Source organism: Syngnathus typhle, linkage group LG14 (assembly GCF_033458585.1).
Source record: "Syngnathus typhle isolate RoL2023-S1 ecotype Sweden linkage group LG14, RoL_Styp_1.0, whole genome shotgun sequence".
Lineage (NCBI taxonomy): Eukaryota > Metazoa > Chordata > Actinopteri > Syngnathiformes > Syngnathidae > Syngnathus > Syngnathus typhle.
In genome coordinates this window covers 13,046,864-13,073,044 of record NC_083751.1, presented here as the reverse complement: position 1 = coordinate 13,073,044, position 26,181 = coordinate 13,046,864, and the positions used below count along the sequence as shown (strand labels likewise).

The 26,181-nt window shown below is 47.2% G+C and overlaps 3 protein-coding genes across 8 annotated transcripts in view; 2 read left to right on the top strand and 1 right to left on the bottom strand.

Moving 5' to 3' along the window:
- Positions 1–2,407: 2,407 nt before the first annotated feature.
- On the top strand, positions 2,408–8,771 carry LOC133167026 (uncharacterized). 2 transcript variants are annotated; one of them, XM_061297513.1, is made up of 5 exons: positions 2,408–6,025; positions 6,154–6,468; positions 7,463–7,608; positions 7,727–7,831; positions 7,948–8,771. In XM_061297513.1, exon 1 carries the CDS (start codon positions 2,429–2,431, stop codon positions 5,579–5,581), a length of 3,153 nt encoding a protein of 1,050 aa, XP_061153497.1. In that variant the 5' UTR covers positions 2,408–2,428; the 3' UTR covers positions 5,582–6,025; positions 6,154–6,468; positions 7,463–7,608; positions 7,727–7,831; positions 7,948–8,771. The 2 variants fall into 2 exon arrangements, with proteins under 2 accessions (XP_061153497.1, XP_061153496.1); XM_061297512.1 differs by having other exon boundaries at positions 6,154–7,608.
- Positions 8,772–12,085: 3,314 nt separating this feature from the next.
- Positions 12,086–17,365, top strand: LOC133167244 (spindle assembly abnormal protein 6 homolog). The gene is made up of 11 exons (XM_061297869.1): positions 12,086–12,205; positions 12,523–12,630; positions 12,697–12,888; positions 15,638–15,832; positions 15,909–15,977; positions 16,210–16,389; positions 16,562–16,643; positions 16,718–16,818; positions 16,899–16,960; positions 17,033–17,133; positions 17,232–17,365. Exons 1-11 carry the CDS (start codon positions 12,086–12,088, stop codon positions 17,273–17,275), a joined length of 1,254 nt encoding a protein of 417 aa, XP_061153853.1. The 3' UTR covers positions 17,276–17,365.
- The window catches only part of LOC133167107 (leucine-rich repeat-containing protein 24-like), an 11,230-nt gene continuing 2,407 nt past the window's right edge, over positions 17,359–26,181 (bottom strand). For all 5 annotated transcript variants that reach the window (XM_061297660.1, XM_061297661.1, XM_061297658.1 and 2 more), the window contains 6 exons: positions 25,285–25,371; positions 25,022–25,213; positions 24,733–24,901; positions 24,385–24,650; positions 20,868–21,422; positions 17,359–18,030 (listed from right to left, as the gene is read on the bottom strand). In XM_061297660.1, the coding sequence (XP_061153644.1) occupies positions 17,665–18,030; positions 20,868–21,422; positions 24,385–24,650; positions 24,733–24,901; positions 25,022–25,213; positions 25,285–25,371 (1,635 nt within the window). In that variant the 3' untranslated portion in view covers positions 17,359–17,664. The remainder of the gene's footprint in view (positions 18,031–20,867; positions 21,423–24,384; positions 24,651–24,732; positions 24,902–25,021; positions 25,214–25,284; positions 25,372–26,181) is intronic.

Sequence of the window (26,181 nt, the reverse complement as noted above, 5' to 3'; positions counted from 1 at the left end):
CCCTGCTCCCAATGGCACAGCTGTCATGATGCTTTTCGTGCATCTGAATGACCTTAGAAATAAATTGACAGAGCTCTACGCACGTTTGGAATGTTCCTGTAATTCTCAGTATGAGCTTGTACCGGTTCAGTTTGAACCTATTGATGTTCCTACAAATGACATTGAGATGGTGCCATGTACTTCATTGCAATCTGTGCTGGCGGATGTTGACGACGACTGTGTAAGCAAAGCTGTTTCCGAGACTTCATATTTGGAGATGACAACACCTGCTGGTGAACAACGTCACTGCGACGAGTTGATCGATGGCGAAGTGGTTTCTTGGACTACAGGTAAAGAGCTCCGACGCTTGTCAAAAATTCCGAAATCAAGTAGGAGAAAATTTCTAAGACGAATGAAGGCACAAGAAAATTTGAATGCCAAATCTGAACAAAGACGTATAAAACAGGAACTAAAGAGAAGGAATAAAAATCTGAGAAATAAGGAAAGGTACAGTCAAAATTTAGAGACAAGACAGAGGAAGAGGTGTTATGTTACAACGCGTTATCAGCAAGACGTACATTTTCGCACGAAACAAAGGTCGTATTATACACAACGTTGTAAGACTGATCATATCTTTAAGAAGAAAAATCGTTCCCGCTACTTACTTCGTTATAAGACAGATGATTATTTTCGAATGGGACGATGCACCTACAGAACGCAACGTTACCGTGACAACCTTGAGTTTAATGCAAGGCAACGTTCCTACGTAACGCAGCGTTACCGTGACGACCCTGAGTTTAATGCAAGGCAACGTTCCTACGTAATGCAACGTTACCGTGACGACCCTGAGTTTAATGCAAGGCAACGTTCCTACGTAACGCAACGTTACCGTGACGACCCTGAGTTTAATGCAGGACGGCGTACCTACATTACAGAACGTTACCGTAACGACCCTGAATTTAAAACAAGACAGCGCATGTATATTACACAGCGTTATCGTGACGATTTTAGATTTCATTCTAGACAGCGCTTTTACTTTAAACACCGTTATTCAAGCAATCCTGAATTCCGAGCCAAACATCAGGAAATCATGAGGTCCGTTATGAGAACAAAATCTGATTCGTTGCGTAATAAAACAATGACCAGAGCAAGTACGATTTTACAAAAGTACAAAATCATAAATCATCTATGTAGAGAGCAAAATGAATGTGCTTCAATGAAAGCCGTGGACCTGTTCAATGACCAAATTAAGAATGGACCCACGTTTGTTTGCACAGTTTGCCACAGAGCCTTATTTCCCAACCAGGTACAGTCTTGTCGGCGTCTCCTTTATAAGCAGAACCGAGATGTTGTTGCACGTTGTCTCACGGGACAATTTGTTCATATTTGTAACGAGGAATGTCTTACGTCGTGTAGCGTACCGGCTGAAAGAAAACTAGAGTGGATATGTCACACCTGCCACACACATCTCAAAGATGGTAAAATGCCAGCAATCGCTGTTGCAAACAATCTCACGCTAGCTGATATTCCAACAGAACTGCGTGGATTGAACATATTAGAGAGACACCTCATTTCCAAATGCATAGCGTTTGCCAAAATTGTACCGCTTCCCAAAGGTCAACAACGAGCCATTCGCGGAAATGTTGTGTGCGTGCCGTCGGAAGTACAGGAGACAGTCAATGCCTTGCCGAGGATAAGAAGTAAGTCGCAGATGTTGAGAGTGAAACTGAAGAGACGACTTTGCTACAAAGGCCACCAGTTTTTCCAAACTGTCACTTGGTCCAAGCTAATGAGCGCTCTGATAAAACTGAAGCAAATTCATCCGCAATACAGAAGCATCACTATCCGCGACGATCCGGACCTTTGCGACCCAACCCTCACTGATGACGAGAGCGGCTCAGATGAAGCGGAAATGAGCGACATCGAGTACAATGAGGAAGCCCTGGAGGAGATGTACAGATTTGAGAGTGAAGCTCTGCGTGGAATGAACGGTGAGTCACAAAATGTCAACAGGGGTAACAATCAGCAACAAGGAAATCTAGAAGATGGTGATCAACCTAGCGGTGGAGTTATACTTGAATCGTGTCTCCAACCGAGTGACGTGTCGGAGGAAATTATGAGTTTTACTGAGGGCATTTACTCTGTTGCTCCTGCAGAAAGAAATAACCCTGTAAGCTTTTTCAAGACTCCCAAACTCGAGGCCATGGCTTTTCCAGTGCAGTTCCCGAGCGGGCAAAACACGCTCGATGAAGAGAGACCGATAAAACTCACACCGAGCAAGTATTTCAAAACCCGACTGTGTTGCGTGGATGAACGTTTTGCGAGGGATCCGACCTACTTGTTCTTTGCTCAGTTTGTGACCGAAATCTACCAGGCGACGTCGAGCATGTCAATACAGCTACGCTAAGGTAAACCGTTTACCCGAGATGGTCGGAGAATTACCAACGCTATGCTTCAGGACAAACGTCAAGTTGAAAAACTGGTGCGCAGCAAAGACGCCGTCCGCTTCATGACGCCGCTGAGAGGCACGCCAGCCTATTGGGAGAGAACCACCAAAGATCTTTTTGCAATGATCCGACAGCTGGGTACACCCACGTTCTTTTGCACATTTTCTGCTGCTGAAATGCGTTGGGAAGAGGTCATCACTGCCATCAAAGCGCAACAAGGTGAAGTGGTGAATTTTGCTGGATTGGACTGGGCTACCAAGTGCGAAATTCTACGCGGCAATCCGGTGACGACAATGCGCATGTTTGACAAACGTGTGGAAGCTCTGTTCAGAGATTTGATCCTCTCTCCGGCGCAACCGATTGGTGAAGTGGTTGACTACTTTTACCGATTGGAGTTTCAGCACAGAGGAAGTCCTCACATTCATTGCCTCATATGGGTTAAAGGTGCCCCTGTATTTGAGGAATCCTCAGACAAAGCCATCTGTGATTTTGTATCCCGCTACATCTCCGCTGAGCTGCCGGACCCGCAAAAGGAACCCGAATTGTACAAAAAAGTCACAGAGGTTCAGATGCACAGCAAAAGTCACTCCAAAACGTGTGTCAAACACCAGGGTGCAAATTGCCGTTTTGGATTCCCCAAACAACCGTGCCACGAAACGATGATCATCAGACCTGCGCCCGTAGACGACGACAATCGAGATCGACACGCGGAGAATCGCTCGGCGGCCAACGCCAAGCTTGTTCCCGTGCTAAATCTCCTGAATGAGCCTGAAACTTCATCCATGACTTTGCCTCAGCTGCTGGCTAAATGCGAGCTCACCGGTGACGACTTTGTGAACTGTTTGCACCTGACGGCCTCGTCGAGTTCCGTCGTGCTTAAGCGAGAACCCAAAGACTGCTGGGTCAACTACTACAACCACCATTTGCTTCTTGCCTGGGATGGAAATCTGGACATTCAATACATCCTGAATGCCTATTCTTGCATCGCGTACATCTGCAGCTACATCAGCAAAGCGGAACACGGTCTGAGCCAATACCTGAAATCGGTCATTGAGAACTCCCGCAACGAAAATGTCAACGAGAACGACGAAATGAAACAAATTATGCAAGCGTACTCCAAGAAGAGGGAAGTGAGTGCTCAGGAGTGTGTGGCGCGCGCATGCGGCCTGCATATGAAACAGTCCTCCCGCATGGTGGTATTTGTACAAACGAGTGACAATGCGCTGAAAATGAGTTATCCTCTCTCGCTGCTTGAGGGCAAAACCCAGGACTCGCACGAAGTGTGGATGACTGGGCTGCCGGACAAGTATAAATGCAGACCTCAAACGGAGGAATTTGAAGTCATGTGCTTGGCTGATTTCGCATCAAGGTGCAGAATTGTTTACGGTAAACAAGTCAAAGGTAAAAACGTTTTGCGTCTGCTGAACGATATGGGGTTTGTACAAAAAAGAACAGAAAAACCTGCGGTCATCAAATATTGTAAATTCTCAGAACAAAAGAATCCAGAGGAATATCACCGCACCTTGCTCAAGCTGTACCTGCCTCATCGTGCTGATTGCCAGTTGAAATCTGAACGCTTTCCCACCTCACAGTTGTTCCACGAGCACGCCTGTGTACAGTTACCGTACGCCGACCATGTGGAGCGCGTGTCTGAAATCGTCAAGAGGAACAGAAAAACGTACGAGGGACACAGTGGAGACATTGAAGATGCCATCAGAGAGTTGGAGGAAAGCGGGCTCAATGTGAACGAATGGTGCCACCTGGCTCCCGAGAGTGAGCTGCAAAGACTCGAATGCATTGAGGAAATCAACGCGAGAGACGACCCGACTGAGAACGCGGAGGAAAACGTCCCCGACTACAACGTGAGATCGGCGACGAGAGAAACGGCTATTGTGGCTGAACCTGCTGCCATCGATCCCACGGTGTTACGCGGTATGTATCGAAACCTGAACCGAAAACAAGCGTCTGTGTTCTACAAGGTCCGAGATTGGTGCGTGAAACGTGTTTGTAGCTCGAAGCCGATCGAGCAGTTTTTCTACTATGTCAACGGTGGCGCCGGGACCGGCAAATCGCATCTGATCAAATGCATCCACGCGGAGGCCACGAAAATACTGCTCAGACTACCACGACTGGCTGAGGAAGCGGACATTTGCAAACAGACTGTTGTTCTCGCAGCCTTCACGGGTACGGCGGCATTTAACATTTCAGGGACCACTTTGCATTCTCTCCTCAAACTGCCGAGAAGTCTCAGACCCCCGTATCAAGGCCTGGGCAACAAACTGGACGAAGTCAGAGCGGAGCTTTCGATCGCTGAAATACTCATTATCGACGAGATTTCCATGGTGTCAAAAGACCTTTTTGCCTACGTGAGTACCAGATTGAAACAAATCAAAGGAATCGATTTACCTTTTGGCGGTATGTCTGTGCTTGCTGTCGGAGATTTCTTTCAGCTCCCTCCTGTGAGACAATCCAAACCTTTGTGCGTGTACGATCCTACTCGGCTGGACCACTGGCGCGACAACTTCAAAAAGATCACGCTCACGGACATCATGAGGCAGAAAGATGATGCTGCCTTTGCCGAAGTGCTGAACAGACTCCGCGTCAAAGACAGGTCTCGCGAACTGTCGGAACCGGACGCATCTCTGCTTGCTACGAGGTACGCTTCTCCAGTAACGTGTCCAAAGAATATTCTGCATATTTTTGCCACCAATAAGCAGGTAGACGGCCATAATTCCGCGATGCTGAATCTGCTTCATAAGGACGTTGTGCAAATCGACGCCGATGACTACAAGAAAGACAAAAAAAACGGCAGAATGGCAAGGCAAGCGACCCCTGTCCGAGGACCTAAGAACGGGTTGCCCGACTCGATCAAAGTCGCCGTCGGCGCCCGCGTCATGATCACACGCAATATTGATGTTCAAGCAGGTCTGTGCAATGGGACATTTGCAAAAGTTGTGCAATTGGTGAATTACCCAAACGAAGCGCGTGTACAGAAACTCGGGCTGGAGCTAGACTGTGTCGCTAAGACGATAAGTGCTGAGAATTCTGTGTTCATTGACAGACAGGAGGAGAGGATGCAGAATACCGGAGTGGTGCGCCGGCAGTTTCCCGTTAAGTTTGCTTTTGCTTGCACGATCCATAAGGTACAAGCATGACAACATCTGAGGCCGCGGTTTCGCTGAAAGGCGTTTTCGAACACGGCATGGGCTACGTAGCTCTGAGTAGAGTGACTTCGCTCAGCGGTCTTCATATTCTGCATATGGATGAGAGAAAAATTCATGCAAATCCCGAAATCACTGCTGCTCTTGCTGAGATGACAGAGGATTCTTTGGACGGCGTGATGCCCCTGTTTCACGTGATGCCGAGGGTGGATAAAGCAAAGGACCTGATCGTCGTCCATCATAACACCGAAGGGCTGTCTTGTCACGTGCAGGATATCGCGTGTCACCACGAACTGCGTTTTGCTGATGTTTTGTGCCTCACAGAAACGCACCTCCGAGGATCTGCGGCCGCCTGCTTGGAAGGCTATACCATGTTTCACAGGAATCGAAGTGATTCTTATACAACCTGTCCCGACTTGGCGACAAAACTCGGTGGCGGTAGGTATTTGTGTCAAAAGTCACATCGCGGCCCAGGAAAAGAAATACGTACAGGGTGTGACCGATATTGAATTTGTTGCGGTGAAAATGGAAACTCCCATCAATTTGTTGATCGCTGCCGTTTACAGGCCTCCCGGGCACAGTCTGCGCGCATTTCTGCCAAGCTTGGGAAACCTGTTGCGTTATCTTGAAGTCATGGACCATCACCAGATCTTGGTATGTGGCGATTTTAACGAAGATGCGCTCTCTGCCTCGTACAAGCCCGTCCTTGAATTGTTTTGCTCAAAGGGTTACACGCAGCTCATAACCACTGCTACCACTGACAAAAACACATTGATCGACCTAATTTTTGTCTCTCGACCTCAGTGTGCTCTTTATTCAGGTGTCCTGCAAACGTACTACAGCTATCATAATCCTGTTTTCTGTGTCTTGAATACTGAAAGGTAAGTCAAATCTAAATTGTGTATTTCAGCATTTGGGAAATTAACAAGGACGGAAATCAGATGGCGTAAGTGGCGGTGCGCGGTGGGCGATTTGTTGAATTGAGATGAGATGGTATCGGAGGCGTAGGTGGCTCAGAAAGGCAAATGTAATGTTGGCGTTGGGCAGAAACCTCACAATTATATAGAAAAAAATACTAACGACCAATGTGAATAGTGATGCGCTTTATATTTTACGCTGAACTCGTGTCTGTGGATGTAAATCAAGTTGAGTTAAGGGAAGGCGCTCAACCAGCTGGGAAGCTGCACCTTCTTGGGCCGCCCATGCATGTGGCAGTATGGGCAGCTGCTGGGCAAAAGACCCTCTGAGGGTGGCGAGGGGACGGCACGGCCGTTGACACCTAAATAAGACTTGCGGAAATAACTGCTAGTCTACTCGTCTGCGGGATGGATGGAAGAGTCCATCTCATCGTCCATCAAAAGGAAGGCTTTTAAAATTTTAAAAAGCCCTCCCTTAACTCAACTTGATTTAAATTTTAAACTTTTAGAAATTTGAACTATTTAAATATTTAACTTTCAAACTTTTTAACTTTTAATATGTTTAACTTTTGTAAATGAACTCACGGATGATCTAAGAGGCGACTTTTTAACTTTTTGCGTTTTATTCGTTCTAACGTCAAATTTGAAAGATGACTTCAGGAATGGACTTTTAAAGTTTTTAACTTTTAAAATGTTTACATTTTCTAAATTAACTCCCAGATGAGTTAAGGGGTGACTTTTTAAACTTTTTAATTCTAATGCTAGAATCAAATTTTAAAGATGACTTCAGGAAAGGCCTTTTAAACTTTATTTTTTTATCATTATTTTCAATTCATTTTAACGTCATAATCACGAGGCGAGAACGGAAAACAGACGAGGTAAGTTGCTCATCAATAAACATGTGTTTTCCCTTTCTAAAAACACTAAATGCTTCTATTTCACTCTTCTCTATTTTCAGAGTTTCTTTTATCTGGCGAAAGCAGTTCGACCCACAATGGAGGCCAGAGGTAAACATTCTCCACAAAGACCTTGAGTATGCAAAAACTTCCAGCGTGGACCAATGACTCCCAAACCAGGGAGGCGAGAAGCAAGACTTATTCTTCTGTGTGTGGGCAACAAATATTTTATTGACTATTGTCGCGAAACACCCCCTTTAACTTTTAATTTAACTTGAAAAAATTTTCAGCTCGTACCCTCACCAACTCAATGTTTGTTGTTTCAGTTTTTCCTGTAACTCCACATGCTCCATTTGTCAAGACGGGAGTTTGGCCCCTGCGGTGCTCAACCTTGATGGGATTTGGCCTGTCTTGCCAGAGAAATGACACAGGTTTGTGAATGTGTTCACGTCATTCACTCTTTAGTACACGGATGCTAGTTGTACATGTTCTTGAAGTATTGTAATGTGATTTTCAAAAATGATTTCATAATGATATTATATTGTAGCACAGCGACAGCCAAGTCTTTCAAAAAGACTCGTACGATGGAGGCCAGCATCATGGAACGCAAACTCCCAAACCAACGTGGCAATCGTGACTTCTGCTGATTCTTCTATGGAACAATCAAGGGCACCTCTGGCAGCTCTTTGCTTTGACTCTGACATCTACCTTTTTTATTTTTAACATGCTGTCTTTCATGTGCCTTCTCTGCATCCATTGCAGCCTGGTGATCCTGAAAGGGGGATCCTCCCATCTGTGGTCCCTTCTCAAGGTTTCTCATTTTTCCCCTGGTGGTTTTTTTTTTGAGTTTTTCCTTGCCCTTTTGGAAGCTTAAGATCAGGGGGTGCTTTGAGAATAATTGCCAATTTGTCTATGCGAAGCCCTTTGAGACTGCTTGTGATTTAGGGCTATGTAAATATATTTTACTTGACTTGACTTCTATGAGTAGCCAGCGAGGAAAATTGTCCCTTTTTAGTTTTGCTGCTTTTCCTCACCTCCATGTTTTTATCGTATCTTCTTGGGTATTGCCTGGCCTTTGACTGTTGGAAACTTGTCCCTTTGGCTTTACTCTATTAAGTCTCAGATACGTACAGTCTGTTTTCTGTTCTCCTTTATTTATGTATTTATTTGTTTATTTGTTTGATTGCTTATTTATTGTTTAATCGTACTTTTATTTGGTTACTTTTTCGGCAATGCTTTGAACTCTGAAGTTGTAATCATTTTGATTTGCACAATTGTTGAACTTTATACATTTCTTTGCCTCAAACCATGTTTACATTATCTTTTGTATATGTATCCCAAGTCTGTCTAATACCATCTCCAATCATGCTACAGTTGAATTATTAAATAAATTTAAAAAAAACACTTGTGTTTATGCAGAGTAGAGATGAACGCTAATGTACTTTTTTATTCAGCAACTTTTTATTTTTCCCCACTTGTCTCACATAGCAGTACAATCTCTCTTGCGCACCACAGCGCACCCCACTGACAATATTATGCAAGACCTCCTCTAACGCACTATATATATGTATTATAGTTTCAACATGTCAAGGTGTCTGGAAAAAAAAAAGGGAATTGACTTTGTTTCCTACTTCTGGATTTTATTCACATTGCTGTGATTGTTTGCAGCAATGGGTCCTAATTTATTAATCTTTGGTATGACCTGGCTGGGTTTTGAACTCATAACCTTCCGGTTCCAGGGTGGACATTCTACCACTAGGCCACTGAGCTGGAGCTTTTGTGTTGTTTTTAGTTTATATAAACTTTCAGCTTGTTTTTTTTTGTTTTTTTAAACTTAATTTTATGGGATGCGCCGTGACATCCGGGCCAGAGCCTGGAAGCCCACCGGCGAGATGGACGGGCATTATGAGAACATAACTGTTGCCCTCTGTGACGGCAAGACCGCGTTTAAGATGACTCTTTTCAGTCATCTGGCTAGCCGAGTCACAGAGGGCAACAGTTATGTTTTCGCCCATTTCATGGCGGAGCCCAACGCTCCAAACGTGCTGCTCTCCCAAAAGAGCAGCAGAGTATACGTCGGGGCGGAGGTGCGGTGTAGCGATGCCTTAAGGGCTGAGGCACGCGCACTCATTTTCCCCCCGGCGTTGGCGATGCCCCTCAGCGAGGTGATCGGGAACCCTCCTGAGGGGCTGGTAAACGTCCAGGGACAGGTCGAAAGTGTAAGTTTAATTCACCTGCATGTTAAATATCTATTTAGAACTACTAAAAATACAAAATTTAGTTTTCTTGCATTAAACGTTGCAGGCTAACTCAATGGTATGTCTGTTTGTTCCAAATTAGAAACAGCCAACCAGACTCGTGTCTGTGCGCGGGGCTCGGTTGGTGCCCTTAAGCGTCGTGTAACTGAAAAAAGTAAGTAACCTGTCGCTTTACTGCTATTGCGCTTCAAACATGCATGCTGAAGTAATATTTGGTTTTAAACTATTGCAGGACGAAGCGGTCGTGAGTGGCTGTGTGGAGGGAGGCCACCTTGACCCCGATCAAGGTCGGGGCCTCCTACACTTTCACGCACCTGAGTGCCTGTCCCTAAACACAACACAGCACTCAAAGATATCGGTGAGTAAAGAAAAGGCTGGATAACGGAAAAGGAATGTCATCAGTTTAGGTTCAAATTTTACAACTTTACAACAAAGGCTGTTGAATTGTGACCAGCGTGTCTACAAACAACCCCCCCTCCCCCCGGTGGGGACAAAACGGTACAGATAATGGAAGGATTTTATGAATTAGTAATTGCATGTGATGTGACTGTGATGAATTGACCTTTAACTTTATGGAGTTATTCTAGACCTTTGAGTTGTATAATTGTTCTCAGTTTTCACCTGAGTAAACCTGATTGTGTTTTTATTCCCTAGGGCTACAATACAACTAGGAAGTTGGTGGCTATTGGGGTCATGATGGAGGACGACGAGGAGATCAAGTTGGTGGATGTGGAGGGGGTTGAGACCACAATTTCGATGGCCGTGTGGACCAAGGCTTTTGTTGAGCCGCCAACGTTGCCCGAAGAGGGACTCGACTTAACTCTTATTTATTTGGAGGGTGAAGTGGTGGAGATTAGCAAATACATTTTTATTTTGCCAATGCTGTCCATTTGCCTACATTGTTTTCTGTCAGTTAGGGTTTGGATGGGTGCAGTTGTGCTTTTCATTGGGAAGTGTTTAAATTTTCTGATTCACCCCATTCGAACTTTCACACGTTCCCAAAATTCATGTCACGCTTGCTACCATTTTTCTTGTTCTACTTTATTATTGTGTGAAGGCGAAGCGAAAAACGACTCCCACATGCTTAAACTGATTCACCTCGTTCAAACTTTAACACGTTCCAAAAATTCATGGCAAGCTTGCCACCTTTTTTCTCCTTAACATTTACCGTTTTTAAGTAATTAGCAAATTCGTGCCTTCTAATTCCCCCATTCATTCTTAATGGCAATGTCACCCGAGCCAGTTCCCTGTAGTGGGTTCGATTCCCCACATTGGGCGTCATAGATTATTTTACTCTTTATTCCTCCCGCTTATCATTTTCAACGCTTATCATTTGTAACTAACATTCACATTCAACATTCATTACATTAAGCAATTTCCACCACTTTGCTTACGTATTCGCATTCAACAAACACATTCATTACATTAACCAATTTCGACCGCCGTGATAAAGGGACCCAATTAGCTCGTGGGAAACACAAGTGATTCCAGAACACGAGCGGCTTTCCCGAGTGGTATCAAAACCCGCGTCGGTTCGATTCCCACATTGAGCGTCATTATTTATTTTACTCTTTATCCTTCCCCGTTATCATTTTCAACGGTTATCATTTGTAACTTTTGTCATCCGCATTCAGCATTCATTACATTAAGCAATTTCCACCACTTTGATTACGCATTCGCATTCAACAAACACATTCATTAGATTAACCAAATTCAACCTTCACTGAGGAAAGAACCTGATTAGCTCAGTCGGCAACACAATGGCAATGTCCACCTGCGCCAATTTCCTGTAGTGGGTTCGATTCCCACATCGGGCGTCATAAATTATTTTACTCTTTATTCTTCCCCTTATCATTTTTTAGCTTTTTTTTTTTATTTTTCCATTCATTCTCTATGGGGACTCAACATTTGCTCTAACTCCTTCATTTTTTAACTGATTCAACCCGTTCCAACTTTCAACTGTACATCTTTTGCCTACCTATTCCACAACTTCCCACTTACCAAAAATTCCAAATTTGAAATTCAACCACATTCTCCAAAATTTCATTTTTCTATTTTAATTTCTACATTTTTCAGCCGATTCAACCCATTCCAACTTTCAACTGTTCATCTTTTGCCTACCTATTCCACAACTTCCCACTTACCAAAAACTTCACCTATATTTCCTTTTTCCCTTCTCATTTCTACATTTTTCAACCGATTCAACTTGTTTCAACATCATTCTGCAGCATTCCTTCAATATTTATTCAACTTCTTCACCTTCACAGGCAATTTCTTCAGGAATTGCAAATTCTAGTTTATGATTTAAAATAAGTACATGAACAATTCTTTGATTACCAAATTATTTCAGGAGTTAACTTAATCAAAGACTACTGCTTTACGTTCTAACTTATTTTCCGTCTTATTCTTTCAATGGGGATGACCAAAATGGCTCTTGACAACTGTCGACGTCGTCTTATTGCGTTTCAGGCTGAGAAGGAAGCACTGGAGCTAAAATTGAAAAAGACAGAAGATGATCTGACGAGGCGGCTCAACGACGCCGAGCAGGTTCTGTTTCTTGTTGCCATTTTTTGTTGCTAAATCTAAAAACAGAACAAGCTGCAGCTACAATAATTAATTGACAAGGCATTTTTTATCAAATGAATTGACAGCTGCTTTGTTCTGTGATTCATTATTTCGATACGCAAACTTGAAATTGTCCAAATGTGCAATTTCGGCCTCGCACCAGTACTCCGTAATAACGGACCGATTATCATTTTAGTGAAATGCTGATAATCAGGTGCAGAGTTCCGATAATCGGTCTATCTAAAACTAAACCTTTTAAAATGAGATTGAATTAGGTTCGGCGTCACGTATCTCGCCAGACGCTGTCGGAGATGGAGCGCATGCGTCTGGAATGGACTCTTGAGAAGAACTGTCTTCGCAGCCGCCACGCTGACGAGTTGCGCCGTGAGCAGGAGAAGGCGGCCGACGTAAGCCCGACTCCCCAACCCCCTCCGGCCAACCCTGTGGCGCCGAGTGATGATGATATGTCACAGTTGCAGGAGCGCCAGCAGCAGCAGACGCAAAAGCACTGTCAGGATCTGGAGCGCGCTCACCAGCGCGACAGCCAGCAGATGCAAAGCCGCCTGGTGCAGCTGGAGACCTCCTGTGGGGAGCTGAGTGACAGGGACTACCAAAACCAGGCCGCCCTCAGGGACCTCAAGGCCAAACTGGTGGCCGCCAAGGAGGTACGTCTGCCATTTTTGTCATATTCACAGCGCCAGATAGAGAGCCCATGAAAACAATAGTTAGGTGTAAAATTCCACTGCCTATACAATGACTCAGCAAAGTGAACTCAAGAGTACGGGCTTAACACTCTTGGAGCCAAGGCCCATAGTTCCAACCATGGCACCAGTCCATAAAGTCAGAATAAATAAATGCTGACAGTTTTGTTTGGTCGTATTCATAAACGCACCTCGTTTGTGTGAACCCGTTTCATCTGACCCAAAGCGGGAAGCCAGGATGGATTCCGTTGTATGAAAGGCAGATACTAGATGTTCACGCTTTGCCAATGTGCTGCCACCCACTGGACGAATTGTTGTGCGTGTCACTCCACAGGGCTCGAAACTAATGATTGCCCGATTGCCCGGGGCAAGTAGCGATGGCAGACGGGCAAGTAGAATTTTTCCTCACTTGCCCGAACTTGCCCTGCCATAATACCATGTTTTCAAGCTGTAAAAAGACGATTTTGTGCATAATTTCTCGCAACTTCTGCCGCTTCTGGTCCGACATTTTGTTTTCTAGGGAGCGGTTAGTTTCTCGTGTAAGTCTGCAATACACTGATAACGGCAAAGCGCTTCGTAATTAAATGCATGCTCCGTCACCCGTCCCTGGCTCTTCTGCGCCTGCGCACCAGCAGAGCTTGTTTCCGGTTGGCGGATACGAAGGCATATGAAGGCAAAACTTATAGTGTTGTCTTTTTTATTGCAAAAATGTGTCGGGCAAGTAAAAATCCACTCCAAAAAAATTCGGGCAAGTAAAATTTTGTTTCGGGCAAGTAAAATTTTCTCCAACTTGCCCGAGGGCAACTTGGGCAAAAAATAAGCTTCGAGCCCTGCACTCCAGCATACAGGACTGTCTCAGAAAATTAGAATATTGTGATAAAGCTCTTTATTTTCTGTAATGCAATTAAAAAACAAAAATGTCATACATTCTGCATTCATTAAAAATCAACTAAAATATTGCAAGCCTTTTATAATTTTAATATTGCAGATTATGGCCTACAGCAGGGGTGGCCAACCCACGGCTCGCGAGCCGCATGCGGCTCTTTGCCGGGTTTCATGCGGCTCCTTTACGTTCGCTTCGGGGGAGGGGGGGTTGTTAATGAGACATCAAACGCTGCATGTTCGCTTCGGGGGGAGGGTAGTAATGGGATGTCAAACGCTGCGTGTTCGCTTCGAAGGGGGGGGGGGGCTCTTGGCGGTACACAGTAAAAAAATGTGGCTCTTAGTCTCTGACTGGTTGGCCACCCCTGGCCTACAGTTTAAGAAACTCAAAAATCCTATCTAAAAAAAATTGAATATTTCCTCAGACCAAGTAAAAAAAAAAAGATTTATAACAGCAAAACAAAATCAAACATTTGAAAATGTCCATTAATGCACTCAATACTTGGTTGGGAATCCTTTTGCACAGATTACTGCATCAATGCGGCGTGGCATGGAGGCAATCAGCCTGTGGCATTGCTGAGGCGTTATGGATGCCCAGGATGTTTCAATAGCGGCCTTTAGCTCATTTGCATTGTTGGGTCTGGTGTCTTTCAGCTTCTTCTTCACAATACCCCACAAATTCTCGATGGGGTTCAGGTCAGGGGAATTGGCAGGCCAATCGAGGACAGTAATGCCATGGTCAGTACACCATTTACTGGTGGTTTTGGCACTGTTGGCAGGTGCCAGATCATGCTGGAAAATGAAATCATCTCCATAGAGTTTTTCAGCAGACGGAAGCATGTAGTGCTCTAAAATCTCTTGTTACACAGCTGCGTTTACTCTGGACTCAATGAAAAACTGTGGACCAACACCAGCAGCTGACATGGCTCCCCAAGCCATCACTGACTGTGGGAACTTCACACTGGATTTCAAGCAACTGGGATTTTGCTCCTCTCCAGCCTTGCTCCAGACTCTGGCGCCTTGACTTCCAAATGAAATACAAAACTTGCTTTTGTCTGAAAAGAGGACTTTGGACCACTCTGCAACTGTCTAGTGCTTCTTTTCCATAGCCCAAGTCAGACGCTTCAGAAGTGGCTTGACCATGGGAATACGGCTATTGTAGCCCATTTCCCGGACACGTCTGTGAACAGTGACTTTTGATACCTGGACTCCAGCTTCAGTCCACAGTCTATGAAGCTCCTTCAAATTCTGGAAGCGACTCTTCTTCACAATGCTGTTAAGGCTGTGGTCATCTCTCTTGGTTGTGCAGCGTTTCCTGCCACATTTCCCCCTTCCAACAGACTTTTTGTGGATGTGCTTTGAAACTGCACTCTGTGAACAGCTTGCTCTTTGAGAAATTTCTTATTGTGTCTTACCCTCCTGATGGAGGGTGTCCATGATGGTCCTCTGGACCGCATTCAAATCAGCAGTCTTCCCCATACTTGTGATTTAGTTTACTGAACCAAGCTGAATGTTTTTCAAGGCTCAGGAAACCCTTGCAGGTGTTTCGAGTTAGACAATTCAAGTGATTAGTTGAATACCCTACTAGTATACCTTTTCATGATATTCTCATATTTTGAGATATTTGAGTTTTCTTAAGCCGTGCGCCATAATCAGCAATATTAAAATAATAAAAGGCTTGCAATATGTCAGTTGATTTGTAATGAATCCAGAATGTATGACATTTTTGTTCTTTTTAATTGTATTACAGAAAATAAAGAACTTTACCACAATATTCAAATTTTCTGAGACAGTCCTGTATGGCTCGATGGCTTGTGTTGCGTGCGCGCAGGAGTGCCAGCGCTTCCAGCAGCAGGTGGCGTCGATGCGGCGCCAGAGGGACTCGGCCGAGACAGCGCTTCACGCCAACGAGCGACTGGGCCAACAGCTGCAGACGCGTGTGGGCACGCTGGAGCAGGAAGCCAAAGACCGCGAGCAAAACGCGAGTCGCACTCAGGAGGCACTGAAGGCGGCACAACAGCAGAAGGTCGGCGCCGGCTGGCCTAGTCAGGAGGGGGCTGTTGCGCCACACCACAACACGCCACCTCCTCTTTGTTGTGTAGGAAACCCTCGAGGAGGACGCCCGCAGCAAAGAAGCCCAGGTGGAGATTTTGTCCGCAGACTTGAAGAAGGTTTGTCGTCTCGCTCGTCGTCTAACAGTATCGAAATGTGCGTGGTGGCCGCGGTCGCGCAAAGCTTTTTAGCAGATTGCCCGCCTGCTGCTTATTGGACACCATTTGGTGTCTCGCAAGAGAATCAATTGCGGCGGCGCCGCCAATTATTTTGGCGAGGACTGGGAATGGATGGGGCCTGCATTTAAGCTGCCAAGAGACTCAGTATTGTGACATCTGGCGCTGTTGTTAGGCCAACGAGATTATCAAGAAATTCTGGTGCGAGCTGCAAGTTCAGCAGAGCAAGAACAAGGACAAGAACGTGGCACTGGTGGAGCAGGAGAAAGTGCTGCGCGACACCTCCACCCAGCTGGAGCGAGCACAGGGGGAAGTGCGCGATGCTCACCAGCAGCTGCAGCACAAGGACCAGCAGGTGAATCGAGCCCGTGCTTGCGTGTCTTGCGTGTGGCTCACTTTGCATTTCGCTCGCTTTTTGCACGTGCCTGCAGTACCAGTCTGTTGGCTTTCTATGTATGTGTTTTGTGAATCTGCATGTCTGCATGTGCTTTTTGTTGACTTACCTGTGCGCGCACGCGCTTTGTCAGGTTGCGAGTCTGAAGGAACAGCTGGAGTCCAGCATGAAGAAGCTGGCCGAGTCGAAGGAGCTGCTGCGGAGCAATGAGAATGGTGAGCGCAAGCATCCGCCTCGTCTCGGGCACGCGGCGTTTTCATGTGGCATCTTTTGTCTGTGTTGTTGTCAGTGATCGGCTGGATAAACAAGCAACTGAACGAGAAGCGGCTGAGCGAGATGCTTGCGGAGCCGCCACGGAGCACGCCGCCGACCGCCGCCATGACGTCAGCGGTAAGAGAGCGCCGTCATCTTTGTGGATGGGATGCACGTGTTTGCTCGCCATCTTCCGTCTTTTTCTTTGTCCCCTGCAGGCTCACTTTTATCCTCACGTGAGCAAAAGTCCCGCAATGCCCGATGTTGTCTACAAGCCAGCGTGAGTCGTTTGAGACGGCTTCCTCTCCAGAAGAGGAAACGTGAGAGTGAAATGTGAATTTCTCTATAACAGAGCGAGCCCGAGCGTTGGCGGTCTGGATGCCAAATACTTCAAGAGGAGAGATGACGGCGGCGGCCCCGTTCGCGAGTCTCCCGACGCGCTCATCGCCAGAGGTGATGTCGCACACTCGTGATAGCACAAAACGGCACGGCCACATCACACCTTGAACCTTGGGCACGCTCACCAGCCGATTCTTGTCTTTCCTTCTCAGAGTTTCCGCGCAGCAAAACACCTTCAGCCTACTTTCCCAACTAAGCACAAACACTGCGCTCAGCCTATGTTTATGAAGTTGCACCCTTGTTACAGAGCTCTGATTTCTCAAATAAATCAACCTTGGGTTCTCGATATTGTCCTCCACGTGGTGCTTTTTACTTTAACAGTGAGGACAAAATTGCACTTGCAAACAACAACATACAGCCGTTGTCATCACCAAACGATGTCAGGTGACCCTCCATCTTTCGCTGCTATTTTCAAAGGACAAGCCCGGTTTGTCTGCAAAATTCTATTTTCTCTTGCTCACTTTCCAAAGAAGACAAGTACGAAGGAGAAGCACATGCGCCAGTACACGAAAGTCCAGAAAGCTGCTCAGTGTTTGTCCAAGGAGTTTTGATAAAAGCACAGCCATCGGGTCACAGTGTCTGTATTCAGCAGTGGATCTCGTAGGCCGTCAGAGAGTCCACAAACAAGCCGGCGTGGTTGACAAAGACCCCCTCGCCCTCTGGCATCATGACCGGCTCCGCCTCGCCACCCTCGCCAGCAATTCTTAGCGCGGTCTGAATGTCGCTGTCCGCCTCAGCGGGGGGGAGCGAGGGGCTGGGAGGTGGGCCGGTTGCCAAGGAGCCAGAGGGGCCGGCGGCGTCAGGGGGGGCAGCGGGCAGGGCCGGTGGCAACACGGGTTTGGCACGGTTCAGGACGAACATCTCGTGGCCACGCTCGTCCCGGAACTCTTCCAGCTGGGCGAACGTGGTCGGCCCGTCCGAGTAGTCGTTCAGGTAAAGGATGCTCTCCTCCTGACGCACAACAACAATTTGAACTTAAACCGCGCATTCTTGCAGTCTCTTTGAAGACAAACCAAACAGCATTAGTCCTGCTAAAGTGAGAATTTCTAGGGGAAAAATGTTTACATTAAAAAACAATTGGGTGGAGAGGGGAAGAAAAAAAAGGTCTCACTATCACATCCTAAAAGTAAAAGTACAGTAATCCCTCGCTACATCGCGGTTCGTTTATTGCGGTTTCACTACATCGTGGATTTTTTTTCCAAATTATTAATTTTTTTTAAAGTCAAAATAAAACTTCTAAATTGAGAAATTATGGCACAAACTTTTTATAAAAAAATGGTTATAATAAGAGTTGTAAAAACATATTTACAGTGTTGTACCTTGTTATAGAAAAATTGTTATAGTAATAAGAGTTCTAAAAACATATTTACAGTACGGTTTTTCCCATGTATAATGCGCAAAATTTAACTAATTTATTGTCCTAAAATCTGGGGTGCGCATTATACATGAGTACAAAAAAAAAAAAAATTCTTCTTTTTTTTTTTTTTAAATCCGGATATGATACGGAGGCCGCCATTACAGATGCGCTTTCTTCTCTGCTGTTCACTTCAAACACGCTCCATACGAACACAATGCTCTCGTATCAGACGCTTGCTCAATCACATGCTCGTTTGCTGTCACAATGTACCCTACACAAATCCGAAACATTTCTTTGCTAGCACATGCGCAGTGATACTGACCAGCAGAATAACATCCGGTTGTTCCCAAAGATGGTATTTTTTCTGAAATAATTTTACGTTTACGGATTTAAGTAGGAGTCAAAATTTGGGTGCGTATTATACATGGGTACAGGCTTTTTTCCAGCATCAACATGCCAATTTTAGTATCATACATGGGGGCGCATTATATATGGAAAAAAACGGTAAATAACTCTCTCTGGGTTCTTCATAGAAAAAAAAGCCATTAGCCAAAAAACGGTATGTACACTTGTACCTTGTTGTAAAAACAATTATAATGATAAAAGTTGTTCTAGAATTCTCCATGTTATTTATGTTATTCAGCCGTGCTTTGATTTGAGGTAGGGTGATTTATTTTGAAGGCCGTTTTCAGGCAATACCACTTCCTGTTTTAAATTCGTGTACATACCGTAATTTCGGATTATAAATCGTGTTTTTTTTTCATAGTTTGGGTGGGGGGGGCACTTATACTCAGGAGTGACTTGTATGTTTTATTTTCACAAATTTTAACTTCATCATTAACACATCACTTACAAATATAGTTGACCACTTCACATGTTATTTTTAGTATAGTTGATCACTTCACATGCTTTGATATCTTTATCTTGAACATATTCAAAACATGAAAAATAGAGAGAAAAAAATCTAATAAGGTAATTAACACTTTAAAGCGCCATGTCCTCTGGACATGTCCTCTGTCACCAGGATGACATAAAGGAGGAGAAATTTGATCAATGGATTTAATGATTTGGAGTGACACAAATGGTTTGATAATATTGTTGTTTATGTAATGTTTTTTTTAAATAACTGAATGTTACGTCAGGCCCGTTCTCAGCTCCTCGTTTGTGTTTGTCACGTTAGCATACCGTATCGTTTAGCCTGTTGTTGCTCGTTCATGTCTGTTCTTGGTGTTGGATTTTGTCGAGTAAATTGCCCCCCAAAATGCAAGTTATACTCCGGAGCGACTTATATGTTTTTTTTTCAAATTTTTTGGGCATTTTATGGCTGATGCGATTTATACTCCGGAGCGATTTATAGTCCGGAAATTACGGTATGTCGGTTACAGTGGTACAGGAGTCATTGACGACGTAAGTGGGTCTCCTAACATGAGAAATTAACGATCACGTGTCTAACCTTTAGAACAATGTATAGTTGCGTGTTAGCAAGATCGCGAATTAGCATCTTTCTGCTAACTCATTAGCCTGCCCAGTACTTCTTAACATGTTACACGCACACACGTATATTATTTTCAATATTTATACAGAATTTTCTGTATGTTATTTATACTATTAATGTATTATTTACATGTTTGAAACAGTTAATGTTCTAATAATAATAATAATATATGCACTTAAATGGTTTCATATACATTTATTGACACACAAAAAATGTACAGATAAAAAAAAAAGTACAGATGAGAGGGTGACCGTACTTCGCGGATTTCATTTATCGCGGGTGGTTTTTTGAACCAATTATCCGCGATAAACCAGGGCTCGAAGCTTATTTTTTGCCCAAGTTGCCCTCGGGCAAGTTGGAGAAAATTTTACTTGCCCGAAACAAAATTTTACTTGCCCGAATTTTTTTGGAGTGGATTTTTACTTGCCCGACACATTTTTGCAATAAAAAAGACAACACTATAAGTTTTGCCTTCATATGCCTTCGTATCCGCCAACCGGAAACAAGCTCTGCTGGTGCGCAGGCGCAGAAGAGCCAGGGACGGGTGACGGAGCATGCATTTAATTACGAAGCGCTTTGCCGTTATCAATGTATTGCAGACTTACACGAGAAACTAACCGCTCCCTAGAAAACAAAATGTCGGACCAGAAGCGGCAGAAGTTGCGAGAAATTATGCACAAAATCGTCTTTTTACAGCTTGAAAACATGGTATTATGGCAGGGCAAGTGAGGAAAAATTCTACTTGCCCGTCTGCCATCGCTACTTGCCCCGGGCAATCGGGCAATCGTTAGTTTCGAGCCCTGTAAACGAGGGATTACTCTATTTCCTGATCCAAAAATTCAAACTTTTTGGACACGTCCTAAAGCGATGCCTCTTCGGCAAGAAAAAAGGGCAATTTGTCCTAAGCCTGTTGCAAGCCTGCGGGTGCGCGCTTACCTTGTTCGCAGCGTGCTGGTCCTTGTGTTCTCGCAGTCGTCGGCTGTAGATCATGGCGACCAGCAGCAGCGCGGTGAGCACCAGCAGCGAGATGCCGGCGGCGATGGCCATCTGCGTGGCAGCGGCCAGTGCGCCAAAGGCCATGCTGCCCAGAGCGTAGAGAGGCTCCTGGCTCACCTCACCGCCGCCACTCCGCAGGCGCGGCCACACCGGCGTGTCGAGGGGCGCCGCCTGCGCCCAGCCGGCCCAGATAGACGAGGACGAAGAGTTGATGGCAAGCTGGAAGGTGACCCGCACTGTGCCGCCCGCGTTCCAGGCCTCGCACTCGTACACGCCGGCATGTGCCACCGTCACGTTGCTGAGGAAGAGCATCCCACTGCCCGTGTCGGGGTCAAAGTGCAAGGCGCTCTCGTCGCTCTTCTGCACGTGTGCCCGGCCGCCCTCCGATGGCTCCGTCCCGCTGCCCACTCCTCGGGCCCCGCCGCCCAGGTCGTGCACCAGCCCTCGGGGCACCGGTGGTGACGCCTTGTCCGAAGATGCCTTCCTCCATGTCACCTGCAGGGGGCACGCTGGGGTAAGTCAACTCAAAGAAGTGGCCCGTTTCAAACTGGAAGTTAGAGCATTCAACATTGGTTTTCTTAAATACGAGTGACTTTGTTGTATACTTATTGCCCCCCCGGCTGGGCGCCTGCACATTGGGGTTCACCCCGGTGAACGAGAGGGTAGCTTCCCTCCACCTTCGGGTGGGGGGACGGGTCCTGACTGTTGTTTGTGTCTATGCACCAAACGGCAGCTCAGAGTACCCACCCTTCTTGGAGTCCCTGGAGGAAGTGCTGGAGAGCGCTCCTTCTGGGGACTCCATCGTTCTACTGGGTGACTTCAATGCTCACGTGGGCAATGACAGTGAGACCTGGAAGGGCGTGATTCGGAGGAACGGCCCCACGATCTGAACCCAAGCGGTGTTCTATTATTGGACTTCTGTGCTCGACACGGATTTTCTATAATGAACACCATGTTCAAACATAAGGTTGTTCATGTGTGCACTTGGCACCAGGACACCCTAGGCCGCAGTTCGATGATCGACTTTGTAGTCGTGTCATCGGATTTGCGGCCGCATGTTTTGGACACGCGGGCGAAGAGAGGGGCGGAGCTGTCAACTGATCACCACCTGGTAGTGGGTTGGCTCCGATGGTGGGGGAAGATGCCGGTCCGACCTGGCAGACCCAAACCCTCTGTGAGGGTCTGCTGGGAACGTCTGGCGGAATCCCCTGTTAGGAAGAGCTTCAACTCCCACCTCCGGCAGAGCTTCTCCCATGTCCTGGGGGAGGCGGGGGACATTGAGTCCGAGTGGACCTTGTTCCGCACCTCCATTGTTGAGGCGGCCGACCGGAGCTGTGACCGTATGGTCATTTGTGCCTGTCGTGGCGGCAATCCCCAAACCCGCTGGTGGACACCGGCGGTAAGGGATGCCGTCAAGCTGAAGAAGGAGTCCTATCGGGCCGTTTTGGCCTGCGGGACTCCGGAGGCAGCTGACAGGCGGAACGCGGCTTTGGCGGTTGCTGAGGCAAAAACCCGGGCGTGGGAGGAGTTTGGCGAGGCCATGGAGAATGACTTCCGGACGGCTTCGAGGAAATTCTGGTCCACCATCCGGCGTCTCAGGAGGGAGAAGCAGTGCAACGTCAACACTGTTTACAGTGGAGATGGCGTGCTGCTGACCTCGACTCGGGACGATGTGTGTCGGTGGGGATAATACTTCGAACACCTCCTCAATTCCACCTACACGCCTTCCATTGTGGAAGCAAGGCCTGGGGACTCTGAGGCGGACTCTCCAATCTCTGGGGTCGAAGTCACTGAGGTAGTTAAAAAACTCCTCGGTGGCAAGGCCCCGGGGGTGGATGAGATCCGCCCGGATTTCTTAAGGGTTCTGGATGTTGTGGGACTGTCGTGGCTGACACGTCTCTACAACATCGCGTGGACATCGGGGACAGTGCCTCTGGATTGGCAGACTGGGGTGGTGGTTCCCCTCTTTAAGAAGGGCGACCGGAGGGTGTGTTCCAATTACAGGGGAATTACACTCCTCAGCCTCCCTGGTAAGGTCTATTCAGGGGTGCTGGAGAGGAGGGTCCGTCGGGAGGTCGAACCTCGGATTCAGGAGGAACAGTGTGGCTTTCGTCCTGGCCGTGGAACAGTGGACCAGCTCTTCAACCCCAGCAGGATCCTCGAGGGTGCATGGGAGTTCGCCCAACCAATCCACATGTGTTTTGTGGACTTGGAGAAGGCGTTTGACCGTGTCCCTCGGGAGGTTCTGTGGGGGGGTGCTTCGGGAGTACGGGGTACCAAGCCAACTGATAAGGGCGGTTCGGTCCCTGTATCACCAATGCCAGAGTTTGGTCCGCATTTCCGGCAGTAAGTCGGATTCGTTCCCAGTGAGGGTTGGACTCCGCCAAGGCTGCCCTTTGTCACCGATTCTGTTCATGATTTTTATGGACAGAATTTCTAGGCGCAGCCGAGGCGTTGAGGGTGTCCGGTTTGGGGACCTCAGCATCGCGTCTCTGCTTTTTGCAGACGACGTGGTGCTGTTGGCTTCTTCAGGCCGTGATCTCCAGCTCTCACTGGAGCGGTTCGCAGCCGAGTGTGAAGCGGTCGGGATGAGGGTCAGCACCTCCAAATCCGAGTCCATGGTCCTCGATCGGAAAAGGGTGGAATGCCCTCTCCGGATCGGGGATGAGATCCTGCCCCAAGTTTAAGTATCTTGTTCACGAGTGAGGGGAAGATGGAGCGCGAGATTGACAGGCGGATCGGTGCAGCGTCGGCAGTAATGCGGACTCTGTACCGGTCCGTCGTGGTAAAGAGAGAGCTGAGCCAAAAGGCAAAGCTCTCGATTTACGCTCCTACCCTCACCTATGGTCACGAGCTATGGGTCGTGACGGAAAGAACGAGATCCCGGATACAAGCGGCCGAAATGAGTTTTCTCCGCAGGATGTCCGGGCTCTCCATTAGAGATAGGGTGAGAGGTTCGGTCATCCGGGAGAGACTCGGAGTAGAGTCACTACTCCTCCACGTTGAGAGGAGACAGATGAGGTGGCTCGGGCATCTCATCAGGATGCCTCCTGGACGGGCATGTCCCACCGGTAGGAGACCCTGGGGACGACCCAGGACGCGCTGGAGAGACTATGTCTCTCAGCTGGCCTGGGAACGCCTTGGGATCCCCCGGGATGAGCTAGATGAAGTGGCTGGGGAGAGGGAAGTCTGGGAGTCCCTCCTGAAGCTGCTGCCCCCGCGACCCGACCCCGAATAAGCGGAAGAAGATGGATGGATGGATGGATGGATGGACTTTGTTCCTATCAACAAAAAGAAAATCGTTTTTACCCCCATACCAAACTTTGAAAATATGAAAATGTTTTTAAAATTCCATCATCTGAGTGTTATTTGTTTGGAAAACGACACCCCCCCAACCATTAAAAAGGTGTTGTTATTAAAAGCTTAGGTTCCTTTTTGAGCCATGTGGCAGGCTGACCTGCGGGCGCGGGTATCCGGAGGCGTGGCAGGAGACGCGCAGACTGTCGCCCAGGCGCACGGCCATACGTCGGGGCTCCAGCTGCACCAGGGGCGGGATGCAAACCAGGCTGTTGGGCGGCACCTCCAACAAGCCCAGGCGCGAGAGTCGTGGCGGCTCACGGCAGCGCAGGCGCCGGCGCTCAGACGAGCTAAGCAGCCGCCGGCCCTCGTCATCCATCCAGCTCCGAAGCCAGTGTAGGGCGCAGTCGCAGCGCCATGGGTTCTCTGCAGGCATCCAAAAAAACATTGGTCGGTCGGGCGACATGCGTCTTCTTTGCTCCTTGGTGGCGGTATTGCGGCGGCTCACCGGTGACGCGCAGCACCTGTAGGCTGAGCAGCGGCCGCAGTGCAGCGGCCGCCAAGGTGTGCAGGCGATTCCCGCTCAGGTCCAGCAGCGCCAGCGAGGTCAGACCGGCCAGCGCCTGGTCACCCACCGCCTCCACGCCGTTGTGCTGCAGGTGCAGCTCCTGCAGCCGCTGAGGCCGCCGTGCCGCAAAACAACACGAGTTTTTTATTTTCATTTTGGGTGGTTAAAGTAACACCCACTCCCCCCCACCCTCCAAGTGCATTTCAATGGGCGGCTTTTGCCACGTCACCTGCAGGCCACGAAATGTGAAGTCCAGCAGGCGCGCAATGTGGTTGGCGGCCAGGTAGAGGATGCGCAGGTGGCGCAGTCCCCGGAAGGTGTCAGCTGTCACGGACCGGATCCTGTTCCCATCAAGCGCCAGCTCCAGCAGCTGCGCCTGCGACTGGAATGAGCCCGGCTCCACCGCAGAGATACTGTTGTTCTGCGAGATGAGCGCAAGGGGGCGCCGTCTAGCCTCCGCATCTCGTTTGCATAACGGGCGTGTGTGCATACCTGCAGGTAGAGGTAGCGCAGGTGTGCCAGCGGGCTCAGGTCCTGCCGGCGAATCTGACCAATGGCATTATCTTGCAGGAACAGCGTCTGTGAGGAAAGTGTGAACAACATCAAATAGTGGACACTGGCTCTGGTGCACGGCGGGGTGAGTGTACTACACTTTTGTAAACGGGCCAACGAACGGCATCAACGCGGCAGTTTTCTAGCGCAGGGGTTTTCAACTGGTTTTGTTCAAGGGACCACCATTATAACCAAGAGCAACTCGGGGACCACTCCTTTGACGGAATATTATTTTATTTTGCAACGGAGGCTAGACCTATACTGGCTATTTATTTGTATTTGTATGTCTACTTTGGTCATTTCAGCTACATTTGACATAATTTGGATGGGTAAATGATTCACAAAATTAGCTGGAAAATAAATCAAGTCTAAATCATAAATTCATTTTATTTTTTTTAAATGTTACAATTTTTTTCCATTTCCGATTTCGCAGTCCACCTGCAATACCACCTGAGGCCACTAGAGGCCTGCGGACCACCGGTTGACAATTGTTGAGGTGATATTTCTACACTTAACGGTGCATCGAGATGGACGATGTAACGGTTCAGGCCAATACAGTAATCCCTCGCTACGTCGTGGTTCAATCATCGCAGCTTCAGTACATCGCGGATTCCCCCCCCCCCCCCCAAAATCACAAACTCAAAATAAACCTTCTAAATTGAGGAATTATGGCACGAAAGTTGCCCACACGCCAGCAGAAGGCAGGAAGTGTCCACACAATTGCAGTGCGACCAGTGCAGTGCGACCACAAAAAACTTGTAATAATAAGAGTTCTAAAAACATATTTACAGTATTGTACCTTGTTATAAAAAAATGTTATAATAATAAGAATTCTAA

What these genes read in the sequence shown, in the direction of transcription:
- LOC133167026 (XM_061297513.1), top strand. Translation starts at nt 2,429, where the DNA reads ATGCTTCAGGACAAACGTCAAGTTGAAAAACTGGTGCGCAGCAAAGAC.
- LOC133167244 (XM_061297869.1), top strand. Translation starts at nt 12,086, where the DNA reads ATGGCTCTTGACAACTGTCGACGTCGTCTTATTGCGTTTCAGGCTGAG. An exon ending in AGCAGGAGAAGGCGGCCGAC is followed by an intron (nt 12,631 to 12,696) that starts GTAAGCCCGACT and finishes GATATGTCACAG; the next exon opens with TTGCAGGAGCGCCAGCAGCA. An exon ending in AACTGGTGGCCGCCAAGGAG is followed by an intron (nt 12,889 to 15,637) that starts GTACGTCTGCCA and finishes GCGTGCGCGCAG; the next exon opens with GAGTGCCAGCGCTTCCAGCA.